The following is a 13,698-nucleotide window of genomic DNA, read 5'->3' on the forward strand; positions in this document are numbered from 1 at the left end:
GCTAACGTACGAAACCAGAGGGCAGCACAGGATGCGATCGCACGATCCTGCCAGTGAGCAATCTCCCAACTCATCTCTGTAGTTACAGATTAATATTTTTGAAAAAATTGAATAAATTTAAACCAGTGAGAAATGAATACATATAGTTATTAGGTGTAGTTTAAACAAATATACAAAATTACATTTTATAATGAATAAAAACTAACATATTTACCAATTGCCGCTAAACCGGAATTAAAGTGCACAGGGTGAAGGTTAGGGTCATCAACCATTATTTCTGAAATTTTAAAAGTTCTTAATATTAACATTGTTATTGACACTAGACTAAATATTAATTCCTTAATATTATTTGAATACAAATCGTTATATCAAATTACCGGCATTCTATTTACCTAATTTCGTACGGTAATTCATGTATCCGTTTTGCTCTGTACTGTTGTATTTCTTTATTGTAAGATTGTGCCTATTTTCTTACACAAATATGTGAAAAGATTAGAACAATAAATGCTCAACTTTCTTACAACTTTATAAATAAGAATAAAAGAGTGCACGAATTTGGGGAATAGTCAATCGCAGTCTATTATATGGAGAAACAAGCGCAACTAGTTCGGAAGTTTCAACAATTTTCAGGTTAGGAGACCAGTTTTGATCGTTCTGATGTTCACAATCAAGACGAAATGTTTACTTGCGAAGCAAATTCTTTTTTGCCCAAAAACAAATTACTTACGCATTGTTTAACGCATAACATTAGAAAATTACCGTCAAAATTTACCAACACAAATAAGGTTATATGCAATACAATTTATAATTGAGAACAAATTTTATTCTTTGTACTATATGCTAAATTAATTCAGTACTAATAACATTGAATTAATTATTTAACGTGTTTTAGACTGTCTGTATGATAAAATATAGTTGAAAGAATTGTTTTTTATGAAACTATATTTCATTTGTTTGCAATGAATTTTTTAGGGAGCATAGAAGCAAATGAAGAAAATGGCAAGATGCAGTAATCAAAGGGAAGAAGTGATCTTGAGCTACTATGATTACTTAATACGGCAGAGAGATGTGGACCTTTTGCAAGGGCCACGTTGGCTTAACGATACCATTCTGGGATTTTACTTTGAGTATCTTAACAGAACTTCATCATCGAAGGATATATTTTTTATCAGCCCTGAATTAACCCAATTACTTAAGATGACTGGACCCGAGGATTACAGTGCCTTCTTAGATCCACTTGACATCAGTCAATGCAAAATTTTATGTTTTGCTTTGAACGACTGTTCCAGCAAAGATAGTGTTGGTGGTTCTCATTGGAGTCTATTGGTCTTTTCTCGTCGAGAAGAAAAGTGTTTCCATTTCGATTCATCTAAGGGAATGAACCAAAGAATTGCTCGGTTGTTTTCCAAAAAGATCATACGTTACAGTCTCGACAAAGAAGCAGACAATTATGTGGAAAGCGACTGTCCACAACAAGATAATGGCTACGATTGTGGATTATTTGTTCTGTGCTTTGCAGATCTTATTTCCAAATCGCATTCGGTAAATCACTTGGACTATACAGAATTCAAGGATTCAGTAAAAACAAAACGAAGCAAGCTTTTCGATTTAATAAATTCACTGAGACATAAGGAGCTTGGATAAATGAAATTTGTGGCACATTTAATGCATGGTATGTTTAATTAATATAAAATTCGGATGTATATCGTTACAATAAATTCAGTTTAAGATGAATAGTCTTTTACTATACCAAGCATGCTATAGTTGAATCACTAGAAAGGAACGTCGTGGATAGAATTTAAGAATCCAGGAATGCAATTGTTCAGATTGTTTATTTCGTAGATCAATTCACGAACCCGAGTGGATCGACACTGTTATGCGACTTAGTAACCTACGAATTATCGTCGCATTGTATCCCAAGATTGTCATACATGTACTCAATGGTCAACGATTCCATGATTTGTTCTCACAATATTAGCGCTCCAGTATTTTTCTTAACACGAACGATGCACCTCGCCGAAATAAAATCGATTTCGTGTGTAAAGAAATTCGAGAGACGAAGGTCATCGTTCTCACAGCTTTCTTTATTCGTTATTACCATTACTTATACGTATGTACACAATGAATTGTTTATAACCATCCCGTCCTACCACTGGCTACTAGTAACAAACCATTATAGAAATAATATTCTTCCCACACATTCGTTCGTTCAGAAATCCAAATGAATAAAGCCAGTCATCGATGAAGCTGCAGCCTTTCGAGTAAAAATGTTCCTAGTCGCATCTCTCATCGGACCTAGTACACCATCGATCGTTTAAAAACGGTATAAAAAAGAACCGTTGTTTCATAAAAAATGGAACATCGCGAGGTTCTATCATTGTGCGTTTTCTTTGTACGATACGTCGGAATGAAAGTTTAAAATCTTCGAGCAAAAAATACATCATCGACCGTACCCCCGAGAGGTCACTCAGGGAGCAGCTATAACAATGTCGGCCCCGTTCCGGAGGAGAGAGCGGTGATCGGGACGACCTGGCGGCAGTTAATAGTGATAACAACAAAGAAATAATAGTGAGATGTTTCTCGAGTATCGCAGATATAGGATTTATTTCCGTATAATAATTAGAAAATATAATTAAGCCGAGCTAAATTATGATGTTCATGTACTTGTGAGACAGGTGTATATAACAGACGTAGTAGTTTGCCATCTTTCGCCACCCAATCGGCGCCGAGGCGAACGGAGGATCGGAAACGTCGGAGGGCGTGGCTGGGTAGTGGGAGGCCGGTGTCGCCTTTCCTCCGAAACTCCTTTCGGTGGAAGAGACGCCAGAGCAGCCACTTGGAGACGAGGAAGGACCGGTAAGCGGGTCGGCCGCCGAGCGGAGGCGTTGGTGGCGACCCGAGGTGCGTCCTGGCTCGGTCGCCGTAACCGTGCGAGGAAAGAGAGCAAACTACCCCGACTACTATACGCCGGCATCCACCCGGGAGCTCGCGTACGCGGAAACTAGTTATTTCTTTTTCTGGGCCTTCTCGGCGGCCTTGGTGAGCTTGCCCGTCGCGTCTTTGAAGGTGACCGCTTTGATTACACCGACAGCCACCGTTTGACGCATGTCACGCACCGCGAATCGTCCCAGGGGTGGGAACTCCTGGAAGGACTCCACGCACATGGGCTTGGTGGGCACAAGGGTCACGATGGCGGCGTCGCCGGTCTTGATGGACTTCGGGTTGACTTCGGTACTCTTTCCCGTACGACGGTCGCACTTTTCCTTGATCTCGGCGAACTTGCAAGCAATGTGGGCCGTGTGACAATCCAACACGGGCGTGTACCCGTCCTGAATTTGGCCAGGGTGGTTTAATACGATTACCTGAAACACGAACAGAAAGGAATGTTAACATCGATCTTGATATATATGCTTAGTCTAGTTTCAAAAAAGAAACCGGATAGTTTTAGTCACCTGTGCAGTGAAGTCAGCGGCTCCCCTGGGGGGATTGTTTTTCGAATCACCAGCTACGTATCCTCGACGCAGATCCTTAACGGCAACGTTTTTCACGTTGAAACCTACGTTGTCACCGGGAACGGCCTCCACCAAGGCCTCGTGATGCATCTCGACCGACTTCACTTCGGTGGTCAGGGCAGCAGGGGCAAACGTAACCACCATACCGGGTTTCAGAACGCCAGTCTCCACACGACCTACCGGTACCGTTCCGATACCGCCGATCTTGTACACGTCCTAAAAGGATAAACATAGTGTTTATAATGCTGACCGAGAGGAAGGTTTCAGGGGAAATATTTAAAATTTAGAATCAGACGCATTAAGCTATCAGCGAACTCGAAGGTTCTCCAGTGGAAACCACGAATGAAAAAAATTTGTATCATCATTCAGAACAGAAATTCCTTTCTTAAACCATTATTTTATCGATGTAAGATCGAAAGAGTTTCACCTGGAGAGGAAGACGCAGAGGCTTGTCGGTAGGCCTGGTAGGGGGCAAGATAGCATCGAGGGCTTCGATGAGGCACTTGCCCTCCGTCTTGCCTTCCTTTCGTTCCACGGTCCATCCCTTGAACCAAGGCATCTTGGAAGAGGATTCCAACATGTTATCTCCGTGCCATCCTGAGATCGGTACAAACGCTACAGCAGCAGGGTTGTAACCGATTTTCTTAATGTATGACGACACTTCCTTCTTAATTTCCTCGAATCGAGTTTCCGAGTATGGGGGCTCGGTGGAGTCCATTTTATTGACACCAACGATCAGCTGCTTGACGCCAAGGGTAAACGCGAGCAGAGCGTGCTCACGAGTCTGTCCATTCTTGGAGATACCGGCTTCAAACTCGCCGGTACCTGCGGCGACAATGAGTACAGCGCAGTCAGCTTGTGAGGTTCCAGTAATCATGTTTTTAATAAAGTCTCTGTGTCCAGGCGCATCGATAATAGTGACATAGTATTTAGCCGTTTCAAACTTCCACAAGGCAATGTCAATAGTAATACCACGTTCACGCTCAGCCTTGAGCTTGTCCAATACCCACGCATACTTGAAGGAACCTTTGCCCATCTGTAAGTTAAAAACAAAACTTAGGAAATAGTTTCAAAGGTAATCTATTGTCCAACTGTTATCAGACAGATGTTATACATTTTTATAAAATTCACTGAAAAGTGGCCGTCATAACTATTGATCACAATTCCCATATTCACGACAAGTTACAATTTATCGAGCAACAGGAAAAAATTAATATTTTTACTCACTTCCTGAGCCTCCTTCTCGAACTTTTCGATGGTACGCTTGTCGATACCACCACATTTGTAGATCAGATGTCCAGTAGTGGTGGACTTTCCTGAATCTACGTGTCCAATGACGACGATGTTAATATGAATCTTTTCCTTTCCCATGGTGAATGCCTGGTGATATTACTCTGGTCTAACCTGAAACAAAGAATCCACCTAATTAGGTACAAAACATCACATTCCGTTAGCAGCTGTGGTTGGAAAAAAAACCGACTGCCCATAATGTACTACTTTCCCGAGCCGAACTTATCACGCTTATGCGACCTTCAAAGGTCGCTCGACCGTTCACCTGGTGGAAACCGGCAAGATTATACGGTCAATTGTTCAATATCCACGTGGCAATTTAAGAATATTCGAGAAAGTTACCGCGGCAGCCATTTTGTACACGACGAGCGCGCTACGATCTCACCGCGACAGGTTACGTGTATCGCGATCTGTGAGATATCGGTATCTAGGATGACTCAATACACAATGAACCGAGATGAATGCGAGGTTTTCTACACTAGATCGGCTGTTCCATCCAGATCTTTATTTCCGTCGGCTTTTCGGAACGGTTCACCCCTCATCGCGCCGTAAGGAACAAAGGAACCACATCGCGGCGACCAACCGTTTCCCACGCAGAAGAAACCGTGTAATTAATTCAATTTTGACTCCGTTATATTCCAAGTGCATTCGTTGCACCATACGGAAGACAACGACGTGTATTCCCCCAGGACTTTGCGCGATCACGGGACCACAATTTTTACGACTGTCAGGTTAGGTTTCACTAGGCATTCGCGTTCTTCCCCGGTGCACTTGCACTCGAGCACTTTGGTCGTCGCGATATTCCTGGACATCTTCCGATCCCAAGTCCACCTCGGCTCCTAACTTGCCGATCTTAACCGACACTCGAAGTTGAAAATTCTAAGAAATCCTTTCAGAGCGATCGACACCATCTTGTGGATGGCCCGTTGACCGGGAGCAACACTGCGAGTTCTTGACAATTTCCACGTCCGCCATACTGGATCGCGAGGTCCTTGACTTCGATTTTCGAGCGTTTCTCGGCCCAGCCTAGCGGCAAAGAGGGTAGCTTACGTTAGCGCGAAGGATCGTCTTTTATTTGTCCGCTATGGCTGTTCTTTTTCTCCCGTCAGGCGAAATTGACACGCGGTCGGCTGTGGCGGCCGGCGCGGCGCGGCGCGGCGCGGCGCGGCACGGCGATACGAGGCCGCACCATGCGCTCGAGTTTCCAGTCTCGATTTTCACCCCGAAACTCCGAGATTTTCTCGAACGTTTGGCACATCACTATTCCTTGATATTTCCCGAACCGTTATTTTCTCTACCTGAGGCCCGATGCTATCTCCTTGGGCAGTCAATTTTCGGATTATCTTCCTGTGCAGAAACACGTACGACCACTCACCTCCAGATGCCACGACAGAAAGAGATCGTCCGAGCGAAGTGACATGCGCATACGGCTTCCCGGCTGTAGACTCGCACCCAGTGTACCCTGCATATCGATCACGAGAAGTGACCGCGGTATTTGAAGAGCTGTTCTTTTAATCGCAATATTGCCTTTAAAGGGCGCAGACGGACATAAAGTCGACGACAAGGACGATTTTTACGTTTATTGTAAACCGAAATTCGATGTTTCGAACGTTGACGAACGGTTTCAGAATCTTGCATTTCGATATCGGGGTGTTTGGGTTCGAGGCTACGGTTACACGGCGACAGGCGTGTCGACGAGGTATTCCTATTCGAGGGACGTTCCTGACTGTTCGCCTCATTCGGTGCCCCTTCTACGTCTACTCAGAGACCTCTCCGTCTCTCTCTTACTCGCGCGACTTCCGATCCTGGTGCGACAGAGAGACCTTACTTGACTACCTTTTCCTAAAGGATTCGTTTTCCACGCGTGAAATATAAAAGATTGTATATACTAATATATATTATTCTATAAAGAATTTCATTGGCGAAATTTGGTAGTAACTCGGAGGATCAAAAAAGGACGTAGCCTTTTCCGCTTTCCCCTACCCCGCCTCTGAAGTGAAATAAAGAGACGAATGGCTATCTCGCGCAGAGAAAATGGGAGAGGGCTCACGCCATGTTAGAATCGCGGTTTCCAGAGTCGATGAGATAACCTGTGGATTCATTTTAAAATTAACACTGTTATGGACTTAGATCATTCAGAATGAGCGTAAAAGTATCACAGAAGTGCATGACGTATCCTCTGGAATATTTCTGAGAATTATTAAACACTAAGACGGTTCGGATAAGAAGTGGAACCTGATCTCGTTGTAACAGTTTTCGGAACCGTTTCATCACATCTCGTTGGACCGCTCTTGTCCTCGCGTACAGTTAAGCACGTCTGCGTAGAAGCTGCGCGCAGGCTGTCTGGAAATTATACGCGAGCTCCTGTGGCAAGTTCACCCACCTTGGCCGTCTATCTCTGCTCTCTGCAGCTTGATGCAATTCAAGCCGTGAATTGTTGCAGGCTCATCTCACGTTTACTCAAGCCTGTTGCTGCTCCAGTTTTACCTATCGGTGCTTTATTGAATGCAATCGGCTTGTACGGAGAGGAAGCATTGGCTCGTCAGCGTTTCGGGTTTTCGAGGTCGCCCGAGATTACAGGTTCAATGTCATGACCCTGAATCAAGGAACTTGGTAGAGTTTCGCGCCAATTACTAATCCATGCATACTGCTCACGGCAAGAAATACTAATGCAGACATCAATCATAAGACTGCCAAACAGTGCACTGCCAATCATATCACGTGAAATTACTGAATTTTCAATTCTGTTATTTTTTTTTACTAGCGACTTGATCCGACTTCGCACGGGAGTAATTTTGAATTGATTGCCAATTATTATTATTTTTTTTTTTAATCGAATGTATTGTTTAGATATATACTTAACGGTTTAAGTAACGTTAGCCAAAAAGATTCTCGCAAGGACGCTTTTTTGTTGACTTCCTTCACTAAAATCGTTATTGCCCGGTCTCTTTTTATCACAGGTTAGTGTACCATTGAAATAAATTTTTTCCTTGAGTGATGCTCTGCAGAATAATGATAACCGCATAGGAATTCATGTAGCGGTTCTCGAAATTACCCCGAATCATTTATACGTACCTGGAGCATTTATGCAAGGACCATTTCTACTTAGATATTTCTTGTACTGGGTACAGTTAGACAAATCTTAGGGAATACGCTCTCGTCCGTTGTGAAAATGTTTTCTCGTGTTGCAAAACGCGACTATTAGAAGAGGGGAAGAGGAAGAGTTACTAGGAATGGCAACAATAGACCCTCGGGGACGGTTTGAATGTCGCCGTAAAACGGGTTTGCGAGCCGCCTTCACCAGTGCGGAAACCTATTATAATGTTGGCTGCAACTTTATTTTTATTCCAAGCCATTCATAATCATCGGGAGGGGAAGAACTTGCCAGATAGATTCCACTCTCACCATGAATTGTCTTGAGGGTTTCTACAAGGGACATTGTTGAAATTGATTCGCCGTCAAGATGGCTGAAATGGACGGTAACGATAGATAATCTTTAACCATTTTCACTTACTTTCTTCTCTCTCGAAGATGAGCAATATTTTTCCCAAAATTTGCAGATATTACAACATTTGGAACTTTCTACGAGGAAACACTACTTGAAATGTTTCTTAAGTGTTTCTGCTCGAGAAGGCACATTTTTCGGTATCGCAACAAAATTACCGTTGTGGCCGGACTGGTCGGTCAGTGACAATGGAATTCTCGGGTCGTAAATCCTGGAGTACGGAATTTTCAACGCGGTATACTCTGCAGAAGTATATCATGCACTTCCTCGCGGTGGAAATTCCTGGAAAGTTTATTCCTTCAGGTTAGAATTGGTCCATTTACGGTCGAGCTAAATATCCACGATTCACATTCCCTCCGTTAATTAATCACCGCATGTTCCGACGTTAAACTCATTCTTTCAAGTGTATTAAATTTTGTCGAATTGCGTTTCCACGTACCAGTACTTACCCTATTCCACCGTTTCCAGACTTCGATCCACACTTTTCCAGCGAATTGTTGAGCTCGTACCAAGATTTCGAGATTCTGAGTTGGGACCTCCTCGAGGGTCGGATTACCCTAATGGACCAAAAATACACGAGAAAAGGGGCGAGTGAGACTTACTTTACAAGTAGCCGTAAGAAAGCTTTACCTTAAGCTCTTGACCTTTCTCAGTCCCTTTTTGACTTCATTCCCAAATTTGCTGCAGTCGAAATATTCAACAATGATCACGTAGATAAGGAAATAACTAACCAGGTCATTCTAGAAACGTACCAAACGGACCAGTTCTCATTGCACCGGAAGAAACGGTCAGTTATGTCTTTATGTTTAATCATCGTTTATCATGAGATATTTTAATAAACTTTCTTATCTGAGTCCTTATGCGTTCCAAATGGGAGGCAATTCGAGCCAGCGAGACTGCTCCTCCACGAAATTCTCCCCCCTCGTCGTCGTGCCTGTACAATCTTTATGCGGGAGAATCATAATTATTATCTCGTCTTTTATACATATTTGTATTATCATTCATATTTACAAAAGGTCTTTCATTAAATGTTAATATTCAATATCGTAATTCATTAATATATTATAATTTTATTCCTGAGTGACCATTCATGTAAGAGCCTTATCGAGAGCGCTTAATCAATTCGCTCCCCCTCTCTCACTCTCTCATTCTCTCTTTTTTCCTTTCTCTCTCTCCCTCTCTTTCATAGGCACGACTGCACCTGAAGGTACCGTTGTGTCCGTTTTATCGGTAGCGTTAACTTTATAACTAACTACTAGAAGGGTCCAAAATTTCGACGGAAACAAGTGAAATTATCGTATCTGCAAAGGGGACAGAGAAGAAGACACGAGTAGGATTGAGACGCACAATGAGTGTTATTTCAAAAAAAGGAGCACGAAAGAACGGCCTTCGTCCTAGCCGGAAGTAAGGTCGGTCACTTCGTCGACTCGCCGATGATAAATCGATTATCTGGTAAATTTGATTCCTAGCCTAGGCACAACGCTTCGTACGTTTTCGATACACGCTGAATCTTCCATACGCCGATTGGTCGCAAAATTCGACGGACGAGCAGAATCCCAAAAACATCTGAACCGAAGATCGATCGAATTCAAGTGTACCCCTTAATTGGACTTTTAACAAAAACCGGCAGAGTCAACAGCCCAGTAAATAAATTATGGAAATAATTCCAATATCTAAAACGCATTCTTGGTAGTCTGTAATTGGCACATTAATATTCCATTTCTTTTTACGGGTGTTGGATTTAAGGAACATCATTTTATGGAATGAGGTTCATGCAAATGTGGCCTGTTCATAGGCGTGGGAAGTATTTCGGAAAAAAAGAAGGGAAGATATATAAGAGCTAACGGGAAATCGATCGACCCTTGTAATACTTGGATGTACGCGGTACGCTCCGACACGGGCTCGTTATTGGATCCCTTGGAACGGGACTTGCGGCATTACGATATTACGAGATAACGAAATAACGAAATTTAATTCGACACTTTCTCGACGAGAGAGCTATCCGCCCTGGAAACGTCTCGCACGTTTGCGTCCGCCGAATAAAACGTACCGGGTGCTGTGCCTTTCTTTAACGGGGCTCTTCCTTAGGTACAAGCTACAGACATAATCCTCGTGATTCCTTTCGCGGCGTAAGACTCGTTACGATAAACTATACGTATTAAGTACAGGTATTGGTAGTTCGTTAAAATGCCTACACGTTATTACTTAAATCTCTTGATATGGAATGCGGTAGTGCTTGGAATTCGGGAGTCGCTAAAAAGTGCGCGCGATAACACGCAGCTGATTTAAGTCGCGCCCTGGCTCTAACTGCGGGACTGCCTTGTCTTTCTCTTAATTTTTTTTTTCTTCTTCATCTTTGGCTTGACACGATTTGGCTAATCGTTTAGGATGGCTAGAGACTCAGAACCTCTCCGAGTACGATGGAGGCCTGGCTCGTTTTGGCTGATTCTCTCCCTTTAGTAGGACAAATATTTCGGAATGATTTTCTTACCGTACTTGAACTCCCGTTGAAATTGGAATATTGAACGTTTTTTAGAAATTTTCAGTCGGGTTTTAATAATTTTTTTCGAGCTCATATGGTGGTTCAAATCTGATTAATCTGGAATAATTGCCGAGGTGGTATATGATTAATACCGAATTTTGGAATTTCCGGGAATTTCTGTAAATCATTGCATTTCCGGGATCAAGCATCGAAATGTGTCCGGAATAATTTCGAGGCCGTTCAGAAAATCCATTTCTCCTGTTCCGAAAGATTTGCCGACAAAGGCGATTTTTGCTTGGCTTTCGAGTTGCCTCTATCGATCTCGATTCTTTTGAACCAGTCGGTCATTTAATTCGATCTTAAATATCCGGTAGATGTGGCACTTTCGTTCATGTAATCGCGTTGTCTTGTTTGTACAGGAAGACGAGCGAAGATTTCGTTCAACGAAGAAATGGCGAGCGTTAACCCCCTATTGCATAATATTTCCATGAGATCGAGAACGTAAGAAAAGTCTCATGTAATATATTCCGCAAACGTAACGAAAATACTACCAGAACTAAGAAACACTCGGTTTATGCAACAGAGGATTAGACCACGTGGGAAGACTAGAAATTTCATTTGGCACGAATTATCGACACGAAATGATTTCGCGATCGGAATCCCTATATCCTTGCCTTGTAATATTCTCACGCCGTTTCGAATTCCGCATTCTTACAGATTATTACACCTCTTCCGTTTAAACTGTTAAATCGGACGTAAATTTTTCTCGAGGGCAACCTCTTCTTTTGGTGTCAACTACATAAATCGGCGCAAGATTGTCGAAGAATGCTTCGGAACGCATGGCATTGCTCCAATCGAATATGAAATCCAGTTCCTTTCGTCTTTACCTCATCCATTTATATCGTAAGTTCAGCACCGATCTAATAAATTGCAAGTAACGCAGGAATGAACTGCACTCGAACGATTAACCGTGAAATATGACGCCCTTTCGATCGGGATTTCCGTGTTACGTGATTGCAGCTCGCCGAGCGTACTACCTCATTACCGCTAATTACCCTTGAACTTGTCTGCCGCGATCGAAACTGACGCAATTTCATGATTACAATTTGGGACGAACTTGAAACTTACAACAATTGGGATGATATCGACGAAGGGGAGAAAAGGAGCCGAAATTCGTTGACAATGAAGATAGCCTACTCGTTGTGCCGTTGTTCGGCACTTTTTTAGATGGATGGACGATGGACGCGATTGTTCTCACATTATATTTTCGACGGTTTTCCGATCATCGTGGAAATAAGCGGAAGCAACGTACGATCGCATCATCGAGTTGAGACGGTGTTTTTTTCTTCGAGCTGATAACAATGTTTAACGAGAGACGATTCAATGTACCCCTAAGGTGTGCACTTTAAAAATGGATAATACCAAATACTCTAGTACCAGATTTGCAATCTATAATCAGTATCTTCATCGAGTATTTTTCGTTGGATATCTCGACGAAGATTTTCCAAAATATTAACTATCGAATTTATTATAATATTTGAGTAGCGTTCAATGTGTGGTAAAATCGATCGAAATCTAAGTTGCATCTCACGCTCGCCATGTAACAAGGAAGGAGGACTACGCTACAGTAAAGTTAACCGCACATTCCTTTAAGTTTAGTTCGGAATACCTCGGCGAGGAGGTTTCCCCTTGAGACTGAAATTCTCGAGTCGAGACTGCTAATTGCCGGGAGGTTGGCAGATCATTTCTGCTCCATCGGCTGAGTTGTAACGTCGTTATCGCCCTTGTCGGCGTTAAGGGCTTCCTCTACTCAAGCAGATTGGTGCCCGCGATTCGTCCTTACCCTTTAAGACGCACTAATATATTTAATATATTTAACTCTGAAAAAGTAATGAATTTAATGAATAGATAATGAAACCACTGCCCTCACCATTAAGTCCTAGGCATGGTCCTTAAATTTGGCACTGTGAATTCCGTCACCACTGGCAGGACTGAACTTAACCAAATTTGCTCAATCTACGTAACTTAAATAATAATAATTAAAAATCCTTTCAGCTCGAGAAACCGAACAATAAAATGGGATTTCCTCCAGGCACATTTTGGTGTCCCTTCTTTAAGACGCGCTCGTACGTTGCTCGGCCTTTAGAGAACTTCTACGCGAGAGAACTACAATTAATCGGTACGTCAACAATATACATAGAAATACATAGACGATCAACGTGTTATCAGTGTGTGCAAACGTAATGTGTTGTCAATCCTCGTAGACGAGAACCTACCGAATGCGCTTTTTTTCAATTAAATGCTCCCGTAACGTCCGGCGTTACTTCGAGTAACAGAACACCCGAAGGGGCTGAAAAAGCTCGCCAGTCGTTGATCTCTGATTTCGTAAAAGACGCATTTCCGAGTTGCTTCGAATAACGAGATCAATGGCGAACAATTAGCACAGCTCGTTGTTCCGCTATTTCCGAACGTAGGGCGGGCCGTTTATTGGTTGATGATTTAACGGGTTGTTTCAACGAGGATATCGTGAAGTCGGTGATCTCGGATTACTGATTACTGATCTTCGATTTCTGTCCGTGACACGGTTCGTCCATAAACATCGGCATCGTTGATTTCCGGGTTACTTGCGTTAACAAGAACACGACGGGCGATGAACGCGGATCAATTATTAATGATCTCGAATTTTTGCTGCTCGTCGTCGATGGGCCTTTTTTCGGTTATTCCGAGGAAAGAGAACGAGCGATGGCCATGACTCTCTGCTTATCACTGACTGACATGATCCGTTATAACGTGACATTGATAAGCGATCGATGCGTCGTGTTCGAGTTAATTCGAGCAAAGCGAATTACGGCGTCTCTGATTTTCGCCATCGACGCGGTCCGTTAATCGATCAACAATCGAAGCGTTAT

The 13,698-nt window shown here is 42.8% G+C and overlaps 2 protein-coding genes across 5 annotated transcripts; one reads left to right on the top strand and one right to left on the bottom strand.

Moving 5' to 3' along the window:
• The first annotated feature begins 1 nt into the window (after position 1).
• On the top strand, positions 2-1,734 carry LOC105700597 (sentrin-specific protease 8-like). Of its 4 annotated transcripts, none has more exons than XM_012426612.1 (2): positions 2-53; positions 973-1,734. In XM_012426612.1, the coding sequence occupies exon 2, from the start codon at positions 988-990 to the stop codon at positions 1,642-1,644; it is 657 nt and encodes a 218-aa protein (XP_012282035.1). In that variant the 5' UTR covers positions 2-53; positions 973-987; the 3' UTR covers positions 1,645-1,734. The 4 variants fall into 4 exon arrangements, with proteins under 4 accessions (XP_012282035.1, XP_012282025.1, XP_012282015.1 ...); XM_012426602.1 differs by lacking the exon at positions 2-53 and adding an exon at positions 70-254; XM_012426592.2 differs by lacking the exon at positions 2-53 and adding an exon at positions 261-630.
• A 331-nt stretch (positions 1,735-2,065) lies between these two features.
• Positions 2,066-6,190, bottom strand: LOC105700590 (elongation factor 1-alpha). Its single transcript, XM_012426579.2, has 5 exons — positions 6,101-6,190; positions 4,740-4,916; positions 3,940-4,548; positions 3,453-3,728; positions 2,066-3,362 (listed from the first exon to the last, which is right to left on the bottom strand). The coding sequence occupies exons 2-5, from the start codon at positions 4,881-4,883 to the stop codon at positions 3,006-3,008; spliced, it is 1,386 nt and encodes a 461-aa protein (XP_012282002.1). The 5' UTR covers positions 4,884-4,916; positions 6,101-6,190; the 3' UTR covers positions 2,066-3,005.
• Between the last annotated feature and the right edge of the window lie 7,508 nt (positions 6,191-13,698).

This window comes from Orussus abietinus, unplaced genomic scaffold (assembly GCF_000612105.2).
Source record: "Orussus abietinus isolate OABI.00-Male unplaced genomic scaffold, Oabi_2.0 scaffold44, whole genome shotgun sequence".
Classification (NCBI taxonomy): domain Eukaryota; kingdom Metazoa; phylum Arthropoda; class Insecta; order Hymenoptera; family Orussidae; genus Orussus; species Orussus abietinus.